This window comes from Aptenodytes forsteri, unplaced genomic scaffold, assembly GCF_000699145.1.
Source record: "Aptenodytes forsteri isolate BGI_AS27 unplaced genomic scaffold, ASM69914v1 Scaffold172, whole genome shotgun sequence".
Taxonomy (NCBI): domain Eukaryota; kingdom Metazoa; phylum Chordata; class Aves; order Sphenisciformes; family Spheniscidae; genus Aptenodytes; species Aptenodytes forsteri.
Window position 1 is genome coordinate 13,082,244 of NW_008795018.1, and position 22,142 is coordinate 13,104,385.

A 22,142-nucleotide genomic window follows, 5' to 3' on the forward strand; every position below is an offset into this window, starting at 1 on the left:
AGTGAGTGAGCGGCTGCGTGGTGCTCAGTTGCCGACTGAGGTTAAACCACGACAATGGATAACAAAAAGGATTCAGGGAATCACTGTTCCCCATTCAGTGAAATAAATGCTGCTGTTTACATCTAGCACTGGAGCCAGCTTCTTGAAACATCTGGCAAAACTATGAAGATGGCTAACATTCTTGCATTTATTATTATTGCTTTGGTGAAGCTGGAGCAATTGAAATGGTCAGTATCCTAAGTAATTCTATTTACTGTTTATGGTCCTGCATACTTCACTTTAGACTACAATTTCTTTCCCCAATTTCCCAACCAAGTGTAATGAAGAAAAACTACAGGATATTTTTTCCTGGGATATTTGATACTAACTGATTTCCAGTATCTTAGATTTTTAGGGTTAAATTATTAATGTGGTTGGGTACAGAATAGAAAAAAAGCCATTGCAAAGCTGTAGTCAAAAGGACTTGCCTGAACAGGACCTAAATCTGACTATCCCCAGCTTTAACAGTAGGACATTTCTTGTCTGGATGAAGGAAAGTGTTGAAATGCAGGACTGAGAAATCCTGTGTCACATACAGTAGAAGCTCCTGATTTTCAGGTTATACTTTTCAAGAAATAGTTAATTTTAATGACAAGAATTTAAAATGAAATCTGATCATAACCATTTTCAACACTGTGCCTTAGGTGTAAGGGGGTGTAAAAGTGCATATAAACCGGATGGCAGTAATACCTGCTAAAATAAAATCATGGCTTTTAAAAGGTTTATCAGAGCTTGCACTACAAGTGGCTCCAGCAAATTACACCAGAATCATTCCCACCTCAGCCTTCCACTGGATAAACAGTTGATAAAGGCAATCATAAAATTAGGGACACTTCTCTATCTAACTGATAGCCCTCACCAGGAGGGTAAAAAAATTGCTAAAGATCACACAAACCCCTCAAATAATGCGAGACTGAAATAAGAAACTGGAGTTCAATAAAAGTCAGCATGTAATAAAACAGATATGACTGCATAGAGAACAGAAATTGCAGACAGTTCTGCTTGATTATAAAAGCGCCACTTTTTAATTTATCTTTCGAATAAAACCAGCAAATGTGTGCAGTAACTCTTCTTGTTCGGTTATAAAGAACCAATCTGAAGAAGAAAACAAGAAAGAAAATTAACTGAATTTTGAAGATTACAAAGAGCTAACAGGCTTACCACTACTTACTGTTAGCTACACAAGCTTACCAGAAAACACTTATTGCTACCAACATGTTTTCCACATTAGTTCTCCATTAGTATTCTTTTGTCTGCCTTTTCCTATTTATTCTTCTCCCTGTTGCAGTCTCGAGGATTTTCTTTAAAATGCTCTATCCTTTTGGCTACCTACTGTAAAGTCCAAATTCTGTTCTCTGCAATATCCTCACAAAAAAAAAAAAAGAAAAAGATTAGGTGAGGCACCTTCAGAGAACATCAGTCAAGTTTCTTAATTGCATGCATTTTGGACACACTGCCTCTGGTTAGCAACAACGCTACCCAGAAATGTTTAGAAAACCCCTTGAATCCATTGGAGATGAGGAGCTGGACCCACCATGCCCACAGCAGCTAGAACAGCGGAGCACGCTATTGGATATGAGGCCTTAAAATTGTGGCAGTTCTGGTAAAGTCTAAAACCATGCAATAGATCATCACCTTTGTATACTAGGCATAATGTATTAAAAGCCATCATGGTTCATACAGTAACTTTCAGACCGAGATGTTCCTCTAAAACACATTTGCCCCGGAAGTATCCCGAAGCAATCAGAGGACAATAAGAGAAAATGAATCTGCTACTCTCCCTGGCAGCTTGCCCTAATAAGCATCCTTTTACAAGGTTGTACCTTGCTTTCTTTTCTGAACCTGCTTGACTTCTCTCTCAAATAACTTTGAGGTGTCTGTATCTAAACACATTTTTAACATCCCTTTAAAACTACTGACACCAAAACTGAATTCAGTATCAGCCTCAGCTGATGTTGAAAATAGTAAGTTCCTATTCCTGTACTCGCTAACACAAGGCTTCTTTTAGGCCTTTCAGATACAGCATTGAACTGTGAGCTGACAGTGCACTTCCATTATATTATGTCTCTTAAAACATTTTTCAGAGCCAATTGTTTTCTGGAAAGCAGTATTCACTCCTTTTTATCTCCTCCTATAATCATAACCACAATGCGTGGTATATCCTGCATACCTTATTCACAGATACGCAACTCTTCTTTGAGCTGCTCTAAAATACACTATGCGCAGGCACAGTTCATTAAGTGATCCAGGACAGCCCATATTTTCCCTGTTGTCTTTTACCAACTTCCCAGGTCATCTACAATTTTAAGTCAGAAATGACTGTATATTTGCTTCCAAATACCTGAGGAGAACATTGAACGGTTCTAGGTCAGATCTCTGTGGAGCTCACCAGAAATGTCCTTGTTGGTATTTATCTCCCAAAACCTATCAGACAGTTGTTAATTCTTCTTAGTGTTTTATTGTTTATATTTATTATACAGTGCTCATTTGCTAATGAGAACGTTGTGCAGCTGTACAAGCTAAATGCTTCACAAAATTCTATGTAGTTAAAGAGTTGCCTTGACCAACCAAATTTATAATGTTTCTTTAGGAAATAGCTCTCAAAAATCATATTCATGCCTTAGTTGTACAAATTATATTCATAGTACAGTCATATTCTTTAAATCCTCACTAATAGAATCCCATGTCTCTTCTTCACTATTTAACCCAAAATTGATGTCAGAGTAAACTAGGTCATAACCCAGTTTGGTCTATTCGCCTTCCTTGATGTTGGAAGGATACTAGCACTTCTGCTATTTTTTGGCATTTCCCTGACACCACAATTTAATTAAGACTCAACTTTGGTGAGTCCAGGCTCTGTCAATCAAATCTCCTAAACCTTCTGAGCACATGTCCACAGGCCTAGAGGTTTAAAACCATTTCTCACAACAAAATGTTGGTCAGGCTTCTACTTAGTGGACTGAGAAATAACTCATCTTCCCTAAAAGATCATCCTACTTGCAGTGAACATAGAACAGAAGCACAACAGAACATGACTTTCCTTCCTTCATCATTATTAATAATCTGACTATCATAGTTCAGAAAAGGGCCCATTTAATTTCTAGGATTATCATGATCAGATAGCCATAACCAGTCTCTCTGATGACTAAGAGCCTACCAAGATAGATCCTAGTTTGGATCGGCCCTCTTTCCCATTGCACATACTTTATTCAATCCCACCTATCATTTTTCCTGCTCAGGGTGCCACTTGCCTGCAGCTGCACATCTCACACTTTGCTTGCTTAGACCCCAACCTGTCCTCTAGGCCAGGTCCTCGATTCTGTTTCTTACCAGTTTCTTTGACTCATCCTGTTTCTCATTTTGAATTTTACCATAATTACCACTGATTTTTAACTCAGCTACTAATCTTGCCTTGCCCTATAGTTAGATGCAACTTTGTCTTGTTTCCCTACTCAAATCATGTATCCTACTGTCACTGTTTCCTTACCTTTGGTTTCATCAAGTTCTCAGCTTCTGCGCTTTCCTCACTTCTTCATTCCAATTCTGCTTCTAACACAGCCCTAGACAACTGCCCCAGTGACTTAAACCCTGGGTTATCATCCTTGACATGGTAAATGGATTACTGCATAATATTCTAAACTTTATATGAAAGTTCACATCAAAGGGAATGGTAATATCAGTAGTTAGACCAGTATTTATATGTGCAGTATCTATATCTGTCAGATACATCAGTGATAGCTTTGTTTTTATTACATATCCATCTTAGTAATATATAAACACAAATATACAGAGATACTGTTTTTCTTGTTTATCTTTCAACATGGGTTCCAGTTTGCTCTTCTTTTGGGAAGAGTTACAGATTTGCATGTAAATGTTGTCTAAAGATGTCAGGACTCTGAGTCATCTATTTTCTCTGTTGGAAATAATGTACTAATATATTTATCAATTTTTAAAATACAGCCAATAAATACAACATTTGGTTGGAATACGAATCAGTATTTTCATATAAAATATACAGTAACATGCCTTTGATACAACAGAACCAAATGCCAATGACATTTTTATATTTCCCCATATCAGGTTGATAAAAGATTTTTATTGGTTAATTAAAATTTTTACTGGTACGTGATCGAAATGTGTGAACCAGGATTGTTAACACTTGTTTATTTCTTAGCTATGATGGATCTTGCTTCCTGCCATCCTTTGAGGGAAGTTTAATTTGCTGTGAGTTCACCTTCACAGGAGATGTGGCATCTCAGAGAATCTCACCTAAGGTAGATCACTGAGGTCATCTCTTTTCCACCATCTTTACACAGTTTTTGAAACCATCCTAAAATACATGAGGTCACAGCTACCACTGGCACAGATGGTACATCCATGTCAGGGGCCAAATGGTAAAGATGCCAGGCTAAAAAGTCACTGAAATAGAGGTGACCTCCAACAATGGACTGTTGGACACAACACCATCTTATTTCGTGTACAGGGTCCAGGACAATCACACTGTGCAAGCGAGAAGGGAAAAATACTTCTTACTAAAGGTTCATCCTATGAGCACATGCACAAAAGCAATCCCTCTAGGAACAATGAGAATACCTGTTCTAGAAGTATAAGTATTTGTAGAGCTGAGCCTAAGAGAAAACTGATGCATGAAGCCTTCTATTCCACAAACTACCAAAAAATACTAGTGACAAAAGCAAAGAAAAATAAAGAAGGAAAATAGCATTTATTATGGCCTATTTTTCTTAGCAAGGCAGGGTAGACTCACACTATCCAAGTTCTTTAAGTCTTCATTGACCTTTGAGCATCATAGAAACAGCTGAGGCATCTAATCGTACTCCTTTGAATCAAATCTACATTAGATGTTTAAAGCAACTGATCTGTGTTCCTCTTTATGGTCTTTATTTCCCCCAGAGCGTCCAGAATACTCACCATTAGAAATTACTCCTGAGATCATACTGTGCTCAATTCGGTTCTTTTCGGTACTGTTACAAGATTAGATAATGACTGGATAATACAAGAAGTTATTTAATTTTACTTAGAGATAGCCAAAGAGAAGCATTCTCTCTTCTATCTAAGTGGAGAAAGGAATGTTATGAAGATTTTTATAACCCCAAATGAATTTTTCCTAATGAATATATAATTTATATAATAACAATAAATTATTTGGTTATTAAAAATTTTAGTCATTTTAAACTATTGCACAAAACTGCCATACATGTTTACTTAAACAAGCTATTAACTGCAGGAATATGCAAAATAATCTTTTGCTTTATTTATATTAACAGACAACAGAGCTTTGTCTCCCTTAGCTTAACGTCAAATGCACTGTGCAGTTACCTAAATACACAGGGAAAATCAGAAGACATGAATACAGGAGCACAAAGGTCTGCCCGCATCACAGACATGCCATCCCTCTGCCACAAGCAATCACGTCATATACTCCTGCTCAAATTGATCAGTGGTCACTTTGAAACAAACAAGATTTTGGCCTTCACTTCTGATAGAAATAGCCTTCTGACAGAAGGTTATCACCTTGCTTCCTTAATAATTAGAGACCTTCCTTCAAATATACACCTGACCAGCTTATTTATATTTGTTATGTCCACCATTTTTTTTTTAACGCCTTAAATGAAGTCCCTTCCTCCCCCTCTCCCTCCCAATGACAGCAATGATCTCTGTTATCAGTCCTTGCTTTGCTAAATAAACCAAATACCTTTTAAATTGCCTCTTGGCTCCTCATTCCTTTTATCATCCTATTATCCTTCCTCACTTTGCCTGCTCCTGCCAAAAATCACCATTCATGAACATGATGACCAGAACTGTGTAATATTTCCTTTTCTGTACTGGAACATTTCCACTCTCTTAACCCAGCTCTGGAGATTGTGCTTCTCTTTCTCTTCCCCTCCCTCCAGCATATCACACTGGTGGCTCACAGAAAACCTGTAACTAATACACCCAAGCCTTCCTCTTCATTTCCTAATTCTTCCTGTGTGGCATGCTGATTCTCCTCTGTGCTGCTAGCTTTGTGTCATCAGCAAACATCATTTAAATACTCCTGCTTTTTGTGCTAACATACAAAAATTAAATTCTTGCAGGTCCAAGACCGTGGTGCACAAGTAACACCATTCCAGGACAATCTCTCCTCCTATCAGTTCAACCTGCTGATGCCTCCATCCCAACTGATGGCAATTCCCATTTCCCCAGCATGCTTCCCAACCACCAACCCATGGATTTTTCACTTGTTTCATCTCTTTCCACACCGTGATAGGTGGTTTTACTGATCACCATCTTTACATCTTGGACAGCACCAATCACGCAGCTGAGATTTTACAGGCTTAACAACTGTGGAATAAGAACAGGAGTTATTTCAGGTTACTATTTGTATTCCAGTGCATTAACTCTGAGTATCTTGCCAGTTTCCTCTAGTTGTTAAAAATAAATGCTGAAATACTTTTCCATTAATATAACCCAGAAGAGGAATCTCTTACATTATGACCTGTGTCTGCTGCCCTGGAAGTAGCTGCTACATAATAGTGGGGGTCCAGTACCACAATTCATTCTCAAGAAGAAAGCTGGGGCGATTGTCTCTAAAGAGAGGACTGAATCAAGAGTGGATTTTTCCAGACTGTCACTGCTGATAAAATGAGGTTTTCAATTACAATGCTTAGCACAGACCAGCCTGCCCAGGGAAACCTATGTTCCAATGCTGCCAAGCGATATATGCTCAGCACAGCATTTGTCAAACCATTTCCTCTGCCAAGAGTTAATGTGTCAGTCATTAAAATGGCTTGCTCTTCTACCACCTTTCCTGATGGAAATGTGAAAAGTGCAACTTACTTCCTTTCGCAAAACATCTTCTCAAGGCTCCTGACTCCAAATTGACTGCCTCATGGGGAAAACCTGCTTTCTAGAAACTTAACAAACGGTGACTGTTCTATCATAACTCTGCCTCACTGAAATAAGGAGATCAAACAGGGAGATAACAATCATTAAATAAAGTGTTAAAAGGTGATTGCTGGGTTCAATGGCAGCTTAAAAATGCTAGAAGTCTGAATGCTATTCTCAGCAAGACCTAGGAAATTATTTTGTTTTAGCTGAGATTACACTATCAGGTGATGATGACTGCAATAGACTCTGCTGTGATAAAAGCAAAATCACTACCCTTTCTGTTACAAGAACAAACAGGCAAAGATCAAGTTTCACATGAAGATTGATCAAAAGCACATGATTAATGCCAGAAATGTACCCAAAGAGCAGCTTTCCGGATTAATTTTGCTGTAAATGCCAGCAACCAAACCCACCCACTGGTACCGATTGCACGTCTCAGCTTTACCTCATCTTGCTCAAATCACTAATTATCTTACACTGATCCTGACGAGCATCACAGGATTTCAGTTCTTCATAGGAGCTTAATTCACTGTTTTCTTTCAAACACTCATGTCTGCCTGCACTTGTCTAAGTACATTGTAACCACTAAATCATACAATCCATCATCTCTTTGTCAGTACCCTAGACAGAGAAGATCCTCTGAGAATATGCTTACAACATAAAAGCCACTTTGAAAGTTGACTAAAGGCATGAATAAAAAATAAAACATTTAATTAAGCCCTTTGAGGAGATGAGGTTGCCATTACCCTTTACTGTTTGAGCAAGTTCTTCAACTGCTTTTCAACACTATCGTGACACCACACGGTGAGTTTAATGGCAGCTCCTGAGTACATGTAGAATCAAAGCCAAAATTCAGCTTACTAACTTAACTTTCAGAAAGTTAGCATGGCAGTCAGAGATTAAGAATCATTATATACTTGGCAAACTGACCTATTTCCAAATGATGCTGTCACAGGATGATATGTGTAGTGGGCATATTTTAGCCAACAAAAGCTAGCAAAGTGCCAAGAGCTGCTGAATTTCCTGTTAAGGATTAAGAGCCCCTCCGCACACATTTTCTGCCACAATATATGGCCCATCTTTTTGTCAGCACAAGTCTTCCTTGAAAAATGAGGGTTGAAAAAAATCACCTGGCATCATTTCTCATGAAAGGTAAGGAAATTAAAGGAAATGAAAGAAGCTACAAAGTAAGAAGAGCTGATCTGAGTGTCCTACTGGCTAACACACTTCTAGAAGCAAAGTGCAATTCCAGTTTTATACTTGGTGCATAAGTACCATGTAAAACAGTAGTATGAAAATGTAAAAGTACGCAAGACAAATGACATTTTATCTTTAGACATAATCATCTCTCATGGGTGTCATGCCTACTTACCAATTAATCACTAGAGCATGAATATCCTAAGACAAAGCTAAAAATAGGCTGTAATTTTTCACTAAATATGCTTGAAACAGCCAGTACATTTCACAAAGGAAAGAAGTTTGTGATCTATTTGGTAGTTGCTTTACAAGTGCAACCTCACAGAATCTGAATGGAAATATCCGATATTGACTGCAGCATACAGTTACGGCTTGTGCCGGCCATCAGTAGAAACCTCAAGGTTTAGTAACGTGACTGCAAGTGCATTGCCAAGACTGAGTTACCACTTTCTGGCTGAGATAACAGCAACTGAGTAAATACGATGTTCTAGTCATTGCAAACACAAAATAAACTGTATCAGCATAAACCCACTTAGTGAAACGTAACTCGCTACGCCCCTGAAACTTGGCACTTGTGATTGTATGAGCATACCCTCTCTGTCTTAGCTCGTATAGACAATGTTAGACTTGTAAACAAAGTAAAATCAGTATTTCCAATCAGCCAGCAAAAGCAATGGGCATAGGGAGACAATTACCATCTCTGGAGCTCAAAATCCATCTACCAGATAGATGCATAGTTCCTGCTTTATGAAAGTACCTGAAAGTAAACTTACTGATCTGATTATCAGCTGCTAACGTATGTGAGCTGTTGTCTCTTCTCAGCGTTGCAAGTGAGGTTATCTAAACAGCATTCTATGCAATCATCCATTTAACTGTACTGCTTTGTCTCAGAGAAAAAGTTAAGCTGGCTGGGTCTATCAAATGCTGCAGGTTAATTTTTAAATTTTTCTTTTGGCTGAATGATCCAAAAAAACCCCAAGAGTTCAATTTTGCTTAGATATCTACAGAGAAAATTACTACATTCACATCTCAACCTTGTGATTTGCTTAATGAGAAAAAAGACACAGTACCCAGACATAGGCTCTGAAAGAAAAAGGAAGTTGAAGATGGTGTATAGTTGTTAGCGGGAAAAGATCAAAATTTCGTCACAAAAAGGAGTTTTCATTTCTTCTGTGTTCACAGCTTACTTGCTTTTGTGCACAATAATGCTACTAGACCTGTTACCTAGATTATGCCATTGCTTATGAGTTTTAACACCTAAAATCAAATGCAAACAGAAAAACGTCTGTAGCAGGTGGCATCCAAGTAATTCTCAGATCACGTATTTGAAGGAAACTGGAAATAAAAAGGACAATCTTTTTCAGCAGGAAAATCCACAAACTCCCTTTATAGCATGTGAAACAAGTACAATCAAGAATCACAACAACAGATTGCTACTGGGATTCTAACAAAGTTGTACAGATATTTTTAATTTATGGTTTAAATATAAAAAAATACATCTAATTATTAACATCTGCATGCATTTGGTTTTCATCACTAATCTTTGAAAATAATGGCTTTTTATCTGGAATCAACAACAGAAGTTGCTACTGGGATTCTAACAAAGTTGTACAGATATTTTTAATTTATGGTTTAAATATAAAATGGTTATATGCTGAATATAAAAAAATTACATCTAATTATTAACATCTGCATGCATTTGGTTTTCATCACTAATCTTTGAAAATAATGACTTTTTATCTGAATAAGCTTCTAAGATCAAAATAGAAGCCATGAATAGGCCATGGAAAGATTCTTTGATTTTATTTTTTCCCCCCATTAATGGGTAGAGTCTGATTTTGCTTACATTGTTAACTATACAGGCTTCAAATATTTACTGTGGACAAAATCAGCCCATTAGCCAATAGGACACTGTTACACCTCAGCAAAGAACAAGACAGCAAACATAATACGGCTAATTTAAAACAAAGAGCAACAGTTGAGGCAAGTGATGAAATACAGAACCTTTTATGTCAATTTTGATTGCACAAGGGAAGTTGCCAGAGCAGTTTAATATATCCACAGTTACAAAATCTTTTTTTTTTTTTAAATTATAGATACATAACAACAGCCTCCCACCCCCCCAAACTGAATATGGGTCAAATTCTCAAAATTGCACTTCAGTCCTTGAAACTTTGCTGTCCTCATGATGCCCAGAGTTGTCTCTGTGAGAACTGCATGAGGGTCCCTAATCTACATTGCTCAGCAAACAGAAACATAAAATTGGGAATAAAAAAATTACAAAACTTTATCAAGAAATCTAGATGCAGCTACACAATGGACTGTAGAGAAGGGATGGTCTAAGGAGATAGACAGCTGTTTCCCTACACCATGTCTGTAGTACAGACTACTACTGGAGGAAGGGTGTTGCAGCCTACTTAAATCTATGAATAAATCTACCTTGAGAACACATATTACAGCATAAATATCAGGACACTTCTGAGACACACAATTTTTGTAACCACTCTCCCACTTGTGATCCTTTTCACTTAAATTCTGTAAATGAAGAACAGCCTACAAAAGCCATTGCTGGATCATTTAGTTTCATATAGAAATTTACATCTCAGTTACTTAATTGGAATCCCAAAACCTTCACATGTGAATACTTCCCTTTGGTATTTGAGTTCAGACGGCCACCATATTAAAAAATTGTCAGAAATGCTTCTAAATTATTAAAATATATTTTTTAAATAAAGGGGAAACACAAAAACTAACTTTCCAACCTAGAGGTTGTACTGTGTGTTGTACCACCTATTGCTTCTAGGAAGACAGCATCAAGGTTGTTGTCAGACACGTAAAAATAACTTCCCGTCTAAAGTTTTACTGTGGAATGGCAACATGTAAATTTTTACTGAAAAGAAATATTTCAATTCAGTGAATGATTAGAGACATTATTTGTTTGTACTGGTGTTGTACCACCTATTGCTTCTAGGAAGACAGCATCAAGGTTGTTGTCAGACACGTAAAAATAACTTCCCGTCTAAAGTTTTACTGTGGAATGGCAACATGTAAATTTTTACTGAAAAGAAATATTTCAATTCAGTGAATGAGGAGAGACATTATTTCCTAAACACATGCTTAGCATTTGTACATAGAACTTTGAATTAAAATGGAGAAGTCCCAACATTAGGTTTATTTTTTTCCAGTTACACTGTTGAAGTACTAGTATCTGTATTTGAATTTCCAGGGTTGTAGACTTTTGTAAACCAGTCCAGATCAAAACAGGTTTGAATTCTGGACATTCTTTTTCAAAACATAACAACCGGCATCCAAAAACATTAACAAATATCTATTTCAATCTATAAAACCTTACTATACATACTTCAAATTAGTCCTTCTGAAAGGCTTGTAATGGTTGCTCTTTTACATTTCTGATGTTACTTAATAGCTCTTAGAAATGAACAACAAATGCAGGACAATATCAAACAGTCTTTGTGCTTTCCTAACATGTCTAAAACATATTTATTTACCTTCTTGTCAGCAAAATTCCTTAATATAAATGTACAGGTTTGCATATTTGCCCTGAATACCAAGCTACTGCATGGATTATGAAAGAAGGGTGTAGCTGATAACACTTTGCCAAATACACTACAGGAAAAAACCCAACATAGCTACAGTATACAAGTGACATATAATACTTACTATTTATACGTTTCTGAACGAATGTATTCAAAAACATGAGATACTCCCAGCTGGAACTGGTCAGCAATAGGGGTAACCCAAGGATTGTTCTCTGCTTTGAAGACTTGCTTTTGACCAGTCAAATCCAAATTACCTGAAAGGGATTAAAGAAAACAGCATATGAAAAGAATTTGAAATATGAAAAAATTTAAAGAAATATCTTGCTGTGAATATAAAACCTTTCATTCATTTCAGAGAGCACAACCATAATAAAAGCAAATATTTCAGTCTTTGTGGAGAGGAAAAGGAGGACATAGTAGTTCCCACCACAATGGATGCAGTTCCACCCTACTCATTTCACAGTGCTACTACACATTGCACAACAGGATTGAACTCGGCCCATTGTATATAATATTTATTCATCAAATTAGTTTTAAGCAGGGTTTAATAGTGCATAGGTGTTGGGGTGTCCTTCTGCAGGTGAGTAAATTCACTCAGCGTGGGCAGAACAACTGCAGCAGAACTTGGGGCTTCCTGATTCCTAATTCCAAACCTCCTAGCTCTGTTGCGGGATTAAAACTCTCACGTAACTCGACCATTAAACATAATCTTCAGGCCTATGGGACAATTCAGCAAAGTATCCCTCTCTACCATGGCTTGCAGGGATAAAAGGAGAATGACCCTGTGGTAGGAGTTTGCTCTGCTGACGCTTAGCATTGCAAAGCATTTCTCAATCACTGCTCCAAGCATAAAGTCAACAAGCGATGCCCAACAGGCTTTCTGCCTTCCCAATGCCCAACGTGTTGTTTGTAGCGAGATCCTACTGCTGATCTGTGGTTAAAGTTCTCTATACTGAGAAAAACAAACAAAAAAACCCATCATTCTTGCAACATGCCAGTTTTAAGTCTTCCTGTCAACAGAATAGGTAAGAGACCTATTAGGGGTTTGCTTGGGGTTTGGTTGTTTGTTTGTTTTGTAAATATTTACCACCCAAAACCAAAACAGTACATGCTCTACTGAAACTCCTCATGACTATGGATACAACAGGCTGAATTCCAGGAAGGTCTAGCAATTGAAATATTTTCTTATGTTCTTTAAATTAAAGTAAGAAATCTGTGCTACCATTTTAAATTTATTTTTGTGAATTTTGCAATGAAGACAGGCCTACCCTCCCCTCGGAAATATAAAGTAACAAATAAAAAAGTAAAATAATCTTTAACCATGGGAAACAACACACACAAAAATTACAAGGTTTTGAAGACTGACTGAGCCAAGCTGTCAGAGAAATCTGAAATCAACCTGATGTGCTAGCTTTTCAACATTAAAGGCACTCGTGTACGTAGCATGAACACACACGCATGCTATGGGAGCTGCTGCAAGCCATGCGCTTGCTGGCCATTTCAGTTGCATGTTCTACATTACAGCTAAACCTTGACACGTTTCTCGCCATAAAAAGGGTTAACACAATTAGAGTAAAGACAGACCATTATATCACATGAAAAGATGTCATGCATCTCATATTGGCCTATCAACAAGTTACCATTACCTTAGCAAGTTCATCTGTCAGCTGTCTGAGGCCTGTTCTTTTGAAATAACGACAGGCAGGGAGCATTTCACCCCTCTGTCAGTCAGGCGGCAATTGCCCTCGCTGCCTCACGCTTCAGTGCGCCTCGTTAGGAGCCTCGCACCCATCTCCTTTATTAAGGGACTCGGCAGCCCTGTTCTAACAAGGATCAGGAAGCAGGATTAAGTACTGTGACAAAGAGGACTTAATAAGCTAGAAACTGGTGTGTCTAAATCTATGCTGGCTCAAGATGCAGGCTCACACTGCTCACGATTCAGTGTTCAGGCACAGGCCACCAGGGAAGCAAGCCAGCACTGTGATTAGCTGTAACCCTCTGACCGGTGCTGCTATGAAGATCATGTATCACTCAGGGGCTTGCTTTGCAATTGCAAATTGGATTTTCCATTTTACTACCTGCAAAAAACCACATACATTGCTCTCCAAAACTACCAACGCTGTAAGCACTCACTTGTAATTACAGCTCTGCAAGTACTGCATCAAGGTAAAATGATCAATCTGTGTACAACTAATAAAAATAGTTAAATTTGGGGAGGCAAGCTTGGCCCCATCATGGGTCAAATTCAATGTTGCTTACAGGACTAAGTCACACATTCCCAAAATCTCAATAGCCAGGGTCTCAGCTGAATCCTCTTGTCCTGAGCTGTGTCAGAAATTTACCTCCCAGGGAACGCTGCCATATGTTTCCATCCCTGCAGTGCAGTGTGCCCACTTCCATTCCAAATACCACATGGCCCATTTAAATGTAATTAATGGTAATAAATACTATTCTAGTAAAGCCAAAGAAATCTTACAGCAAAAAGAGGACTGCTCAAGCAAAATGAACTCTAGGTCTCCATGCCAAAGTAACCACTTCATTTTCCTCCGCTTTCTGTTTTTCCCCAAAACACTCTGGGGGCAGGTACAGATATTACTTTTTACCTTCAGAGGGAAGGGGCAGGCAGAGGGCCTAAAGGATAAAATTAATCTTGTTACAGAGAAAACTGGGGCACCCAAAAGTCCAGCATCTGCACTGAAATCCACCCCCTCTCTGCCCAGGACGCCCCTCGGTGAGCCCTGCCAACAGCAGCTCGCCTGGCAGCCTGTCCCACTGGCTGTGTACAGCTGGAGCAAGAGGTCAGCTGCCACCTCACAGCCCAAGCTTTTACTTGAAGAATTTAATCAAATGTTGTAGTGCAAAAAGGAACAAGCCGTCTGTCCTCACGGCAAGCACCAGGCAGAGAGTGGGTGCTCCTCCACAGGGGAGTAAAGGAGGGCTGCCTTACAGAAAGCAGGAAGGATGGGGCACCGAATGCCTTAAACTCCTCCATGTTCGATACCGAAATTTCCATCTGGAAATGAAGGACACAAATGGGCAGAAAATTAAGCAGGATAAGAAGTCACGGAGAGCCTGCCCTACCTTATCAGCACTAGGGAGGAAACAAAGTCTAACACTCCTGCCATAAGGCAAGCCACTTGAGAACAAAGAAGCCATATAATTAAAACCGAGACAGGATGAAAACATGTCACTCCTGCATAACCATTTATTGCTCGGGGCCATATCCTGGTGTCCGTTCTGGGCTTACAACTAAACCATGTGTGAATTGAGGGCTTACCTAATTCTGCTCTAGCCGCAGGACATCCAGGAGCCCCAAGCACAAGGCCAAGGTCTCAGTAACATCTCAGGAACAGCACGTGCTGGGGTAACCAAACACACAGGAGCCCTGCATGAACCTTCTGCCCCAGTGCACCAAGATGAACCCAGCAGTGCGGAAGAGATGATCAAACCCGCCTGAAGCAATAGCTCTGGTACCAGGCTCACTGCAGGCGTGCTGTGCAACTGGACATCTTACAGATGTGTCCCTGTCCCCACACACACACCCCCAACAGTCTCCTTGCCTAGACTTTTTTTTATGGCAGCACTGTGCTAAGAAATGCTGTTATTCCATCCCTGCAGCACTAGAGCCATGGGCCAGGGAAAGAGCCATGGCAGATGCGCCTTTATGCGTATTGTCTAACAGCAGCATCAGCTAGAACACTATCCCCAGGCCTTCAGGATATTTATATACTGTTCTGCTACACAGATCACATCAAATCCCTCGGATATTTTTAGTAAGCAAAATACAAAATTGCTTCTAGTAAAAGGCAAAAGTAAAAGTACTGAAGATTAAATCACAAAATATATTATGGTTAGAGATTGCATTGGTCATTGCTGGTTTGTTCTTTCCATATACATCAGCCTATTAAAAAATATTTATTTATCATCTCTAAAATTTGGCATAACTAGTAGACTAAACTTGTATTTCTTCATAATGGACTTAAGGTTCTTGCTATTTTGCCGTACTGAAAGAGACCAACTCCACTGAAATGCATTATAGTCACACGCCTCTGGTAAGAGAGGAGGAGAAGGCTATCCTTAAGACTAGTCAGCACAGCCCCTTTCCTAGACCACAGAGATGTTTTTCAAATTATTTTTGATTGCTTCTAAACTTATTCTTATAAATAAATAAATAATCAAAACTATATATCCCAGAACCCAGGTCTAACATACCTAAAGAACCTTCTAATTTCTAAGCCTGGAGGATACTTTTTTAAGCTTTCTAACTTGAACAGACACAGATTTCCAAGTAGGAAGAATGCAAAGTGGACATATGCTGCTACCAGTGAGCAGACACTGAAAAAGAACGGAGTCTGTAAGAGAGAAGAGCAGAGATAAAGGTCTAACAGCTGACTGCTGTGGACGACCTGCACAGAATGACCAAAAGCCTTCTAAAAGGAGCCAGCTGTGTGGTCTTAGAAATACCTGATCTTGGCATTTCTTTTTTCTGTCTCAGCACTCATTGTATCTAAAGATGATCCTGAACCATTAAGTTTGATTGGGTCAGTGTGACTGAACTTCTGTGTTTAACCCACCTTAAAAACAAATTGTTCCTATGCCCAACTAGTAAGCTGTGCAGACCTGAAAACTGTCTGCTGTCCAAATCTCTCGTTAGCTGCCACCTGCAAGCTACAGTAAATAGATCTACACCAAAACAAACCCTTGAAAATTCAAGGACAAAATCAAAGTATGCATATTTTTAATTTTCATGTATTCCAGCTTATGCCATCCATTGACTAAAAATACCATTTATCACTGCTTAAATTCAGAGCTCCCATAGCCATGGGTGAACAGAAGGGATGTCTCGTATGACAGCGGGCACACCCCATCCTGAGTGACACTAAAGGGAAAAGGCAGCTACAGTTTCCCTGCACCTCCCTCGATAAATCTATCCTGCATTTGATCTAAAACGTTAGTTAATGTTTCTTGTTATTTTCCTTCAGTGCCATTAAAATAAAAAGTGGTTTGTGTGAACATTCGTATTTTGCTCAACTGCCTGCAAAGGTCAGAAAAGAGCTCATAAAAGCAAATAAAATGCTGCCTCCCGCAGTCATGTTTGCAGAAAATAAGTGTCAGAGATAGTGATAATGCTACCTATCACTTTGACCAAGGGTGTCTCCAGACTTCCCAGGCTCCTCCTGTCCATTAGATCTAGCCTGCAAGCACCTCTTACATGCAACTATAAGCCACTCATCCTCTTGTGACGTATGATATACCGAGTGTATGATATTATAATATTTACCCAATGTATGTATACTTAAGGTATAGTAAGGTATGACTAGTATACATAGGCATTACTTCAATACAAACAAAAGAAAACAGAATTAACACAAACCTGACTTGTCCTTTCCACTCAAACGCCCCTTGGCAACTTTCAAAAATTAAAAGGTGAAATAAAGTAATTAAACAACTCTGACATTTTAGAACTGAACATTGGCATTCAGCGTAAGAAACATGATCCTAGCTGTAAAATGCCAGATCAACGCTTCTTTGTAATGGTTTAAATTCATCCCTAGTGGAGCTTCATTAAAATCAATGGAAATATTTTTTAGCCTGTATACTGTTGAGTTTCACATCTGCATCCCGTTGATACTCTGACTCACCCTCCAGCCTACACTCTACTGCATTGACCTCAAGGAGAGTCCTCAGGCTGTAACACATCCCTTTTAGTGGTTCCTCTTAAGACTGCAATTTAAATGTTCTTTCCCTTTACAACACAAAGGTCTTACTCTCTCATTGTCATACATAAGGACAGGAAGAATGAAATTAATTTTATTTCTTTATTTAGATATAAATACCCTTGAATCCTGTTTTATGAAAGGTTAAGTAAGGGATCAATCCACTACACTAAATTTAAACTTAGGTTATACGTAAAAATACATCTGTCCTGGCTTGTTTTAGATTTGCTTTACACTACAGGGCTTATAATTTTTATTACTTTTGTGGCATGTGCTTTGTCTCCATAGAGAGAGAGATTGGTTTAAGCGTGGGGGTGGAAGAAATATCATGACTATGATGACATAAAAACGATACCAAAGCAATTAGTTGTGAATGATGTCTTAAAATCTATGTAAAAAAATTAAAGTATATACTAATTTCTATGCCACAAAATGTTATCAAAAGCAAATGATTTTTACACCAGTCTTCAGCACATGTAAGCTGTGGATCAGTAACTCGTATCATTCCTATAAACAAGTAAGATCATCTCTGCTTTGAAGACCTCTATCACTTTTGAAGAATTAGTAACAGAAGAGAGTAGATTTAAACAGTAGTTATAAAGGAGCAGTAAGACAACAGAGAGCAAAGACTTCTTGTACATAAGTGAAGTGTGACTCAGTCTTTTTGGAACCAGCAGATATATTCACAGAAATATTCAGTATGATAAACAAATCTACAGCTCCATAGCGTATCCTGAAAATATACATTTGCTTATTGATGAGTTTCTATGCACTAAAAGAAAACAACTAGTAAATCTAAACCTAGACTGAAGCACTTCCAAAAGATCAATCCCAGCAACACTTTTGCCCTCTCGCCCCTACAGTCTTGTACTGGATGAGGTCTAACAGTATCACTTGGAGTCACCAGCACTTCAGAGAACCCTGAAACAGCATTTGTGGTGGTTTTACATAACAGGGGAAAAGGTTCAAGACTCAAATAACAAGAAGTCAGATTCAGTACGTACAAATAAATCAAACAGATACTCCAGAGCACCCATCAGACAGAAGCAGGTCAGGAGTCTTCTTCTGACTGCTTTCCTGACCACACAGATGGGAATGTCTGCAGCCTCACCTGTGAGCGTTAGACAGGAAGCCCCAGGGTAAGAGAAGGCTGAACGAGCGACCTGAAAGCCAAACACTGGAGCTTAAGCCCATCCTCAGTTTTACAATTATTTTCAGGGACAGAAAACAGGACTGCAGATATTGTAACATCCCACATTATTCTAACGACTTCTTAGATGTAAATGAGAATTTCCAATAATGAGTTCAGAGATTAGACCCCCACTTGAATGTTCACTTGAATACATCTAACAGTAAATCTCTGTGTCCGTTCAGTAATTGAAGAGTTTAACAAAGACATTTCAAACAGAAAAACATCTGGTCTGAAAAACATCAGGAGATGGAGACTCTGCCAGTGGTGTCTCGTTTAAATGGTTCATCACTGCATTCTTTATTTCAGTGCTGAACTGAGCTGCCTTAGTTCTCAAACACTGCTGCTGTAATGATTCTGCTCACCTACAAGGGAGAAAGATGACCTGTGCTTTCTTCTCATGGAGTTAGTGAGGATCGGCAGCTAAGTCTCCTCTCGCTCTTCCCTTTGATAGGTTAAATAAAGACTGATTATTCTGTGTGATTCCAGAACAGCTACTCCATTTGCTTCAAGTCTTAGCAAAAGGATAACAGCTGAAATAAATAAAGTAAAAGCAGACCAACTAAACCTTGAATCCTTTATCCTTGGTGTAAATAAAGGTGAAGTGATACAGGGCAAACTGGTATTGCCTCAGCTACCGCTACTACAATTCTAAGGGAAGAGGATTTTACTCTCCAGCACTGTCCCACCTCAACCTTTCATAGAATAGAGTTTAAAACAATGTGAATTTAGTCCTGAGATATTTATAAGAAATTCCAGCATCATAGCAAAGGTCAGCCAGAATCATTATACCAAAGTGTAATGGGGAGTCTGCCACGAGGAGACTTTCACTCCAGAATGTGTCAGGACTGAAGATGAAGCCTACGAAAGACAACAAACAGATGAAATGCTGAACTTCTCCCTTAAACTACATTTTAGGTACTAAGTACAGGCAGAATATAGACCTAACCTGGCTGGGCAAACTCACATTTCCATATTCAGGTGACAGGAGGAGTGGTTAACTCTCCTGGGGAACAAGGGGAGAGCCCTGGCAATTTCTACTATCACTCCACACAACAAACCTGACCTTAGCAGGACAACTAGTAGAAAGAGTAAATAATATTAACATTCACAGAGGGAAGCCACAAAACAGGAACTTATTCAATGCAGCACACAAGGCACTCTTAGCCAAACAACATTCTGCTAATGGCTTGTACTTCCACATGACAAATCACACTGTTTCAACAGCCAAACTCCACCACACACAGCCATCAGGTACCAAGGCAACCAGCCTGGCTGATGCTGTCGTGTGGGTAGCTGAGGGGAATGGCAGAAGAAACAGCATTTTGACAAAAATCCAAGAAATTACTTCAAAATGTTTCCTATATTCTTTCTAAAATTATTTCAAATTACTTATGACTCGATTAAATTCATTTCTCCCTCATTTCTCCCACATTCCTACAATCCTACTCTCTCTTACAATGTAAGAGAGAGACCATTTACTAGAAGACCTACAAGTATTGCTAAGTTTCACCGATTTCTTTCTTTGAAAGGTGACACGTTGTGCTGGAAATACCGTTTCCTTCACCACTCTGTGTTAACAAATGTCCGGCACTGACCGCAATCTCGAGGGGCAAACCGACAGTCACTGCTAAGTGTTCCCAGGGAAGAAACCCAAGAAACGCACTACGCAGCAGACGGTTTTTGGAACAAAGGGAATTATCTTTGATGTTAAACTACTTTGACATCACATTGTTTTAATGGCACAGGAAGTATTACAGGCTTAGAGGATCAGCATCCCAATTTATTTTGAAATATATTGCGCATTTTTTCCAACCTTAGAAACTCCCCTGGGATTCTCAATTACACTGGAATTCAACAGAGCATACTCTCTTTGAAGGGTCCCTATCAGACCAAAATCTAGTTAATTTATAAATACGAGTTCAAAAAGGATTCACTCTATTGCTTTTGCCCTGCACCTTTGAAACTTCATTCGAACACAGGTTGCCAAGTACTCAGAAGAGCGAAACCACTTTTAAGTACTATGAAACACGTAAAATGAACCAAATTTAACAACAAATATAACATTTGCTCAGATTGGCTCTAATTACGGTACTCTTACCTACCACAGCTCCGACAGAACAGATGAAATATTTGCTGACAGAAACATCATTATTATGCTGATGGTACTTATAATCAGAGTACAGTCAACATTAGGAAAGCCTACACACACACTGTAGTCACCAGAGAAGCGACAGTAGGACTTGCATATTTTAAAAACTAATGTAAGATCAAATCTGAATCTTGGGAAGTTTGGCAAGAATTACAGCAGTGTAAGGAAACAAATGCCTGTGGTGTAAATCTAAATGATGGGCTATAGAAAACATCTTTCTGTGTATAATGAAACTGCAGAGTTGTCATCTCTTGCCATACACCTTAACTCGCATCAAGTACTCTGTGGAATCAGCCTGGTTTCTAACTACATAAAAAGTGGTGGGTTTTGGTGGTGTTGTTTTTTTCTTTTTTTTAACTTAAAATAAGCCTAAAATGAGAAACACAATTAGAATATTCACAAATTTTCAGAGATGCTTTTCTTACATAAATAATCTGTCTGTGACCTATCTTGTTACATACATTTTTCTATTATTCCTTAACTAGTAACTGCTACATCAGTAGTCCTAGAAAACAAGTTATTTTGTTTATCCGCTAGGAAGTTTAGTAAAGCTCCTTCCTTTCTTACACCACCTTTGCCTTAGTTCCAAAAGTAGAAACAGGCAATTTTTTTTTAAAACTGCAAGGTATCAATTAGTTGTTCCAGTGCTCAGAGCTGGTGTCCAAAGAGGCCCAGGATATTCAGGCTTCCAACAAGTACCACAGACCTGTATTCGCAGGTGTGAGCAGCGTTGTGTTGTGACACAGGTAGAGTGCAGTGACAGTTTATACTGAAATAAGAAAAGTTTGGCATTTACATCAAGTATATTTAGAAAAGAAATATCTTTTGTGAAATAAGTGATTCCTATGTTTGCACATGCCTGTTATAATTACCTAAGTAAACTGCTATTTTGATTAATATTAACTTGAACAAACAACTGCAGCAACTACTTTTCATAATATAATATTCATTCACAAATTCTAGAGTCATTTCAAAAGCCTAAATTTTAAAATGTCTTCCTGTGATGGAAATATTGAGACTTTTGGCAGGATTTCTTGAACTTTCTATTTAAAACCAATCCCTTAACCACAGAAGGTAATTTAGCTGTTCAAAACTAAAAAATGATGAAATAATTACTTAGCCATTCTGAAATACAGACTTAATTTACAGAAGGTTTCACCCTCCTTAAAAAGGAACATGACTACTTACCACATCAAGTTTTTTTTTCCTTTGTTAGAGAGCTTGAATTTTCCACTTTTCAAGTATGTACCTAACTTCACAGTTTTGATAGTGTCTCCCTTTACCCGAGGAAATTATTTGATAAACTAGAAGAGTATTGAATAGTATACTTAAAAGTCATTGATGCCAACATTCAGTTTTAGAAAAAGAGGATGGTAATTAAAAATGCATCCTTAGAAATC

At 38.4% G+C, this 22,142-nt stretch overlaps 1 protein-coding gene across 1 annotated transcript in view; it reads right to left on the minus strand.

Annotated features, from left to right (window-relative positions):
* Positions 1-22,142, minus strand: part of RSU1 (Ras suppressor protein 1) — a 102,808-nt gene that overhangs the window by 54,762 nt on the left and 25,904 nt on the right. The window contains exon 6 of the mRNA XM_019471114.1: positions 11,806-11,938. Coding sequence (XP_019326659.1) covers positions 11,806-11,938 — 133 coding nt within the window. The remainder of the gene's footprint in view (positions 1-11,805; positions 11,939-22,142) is intronic.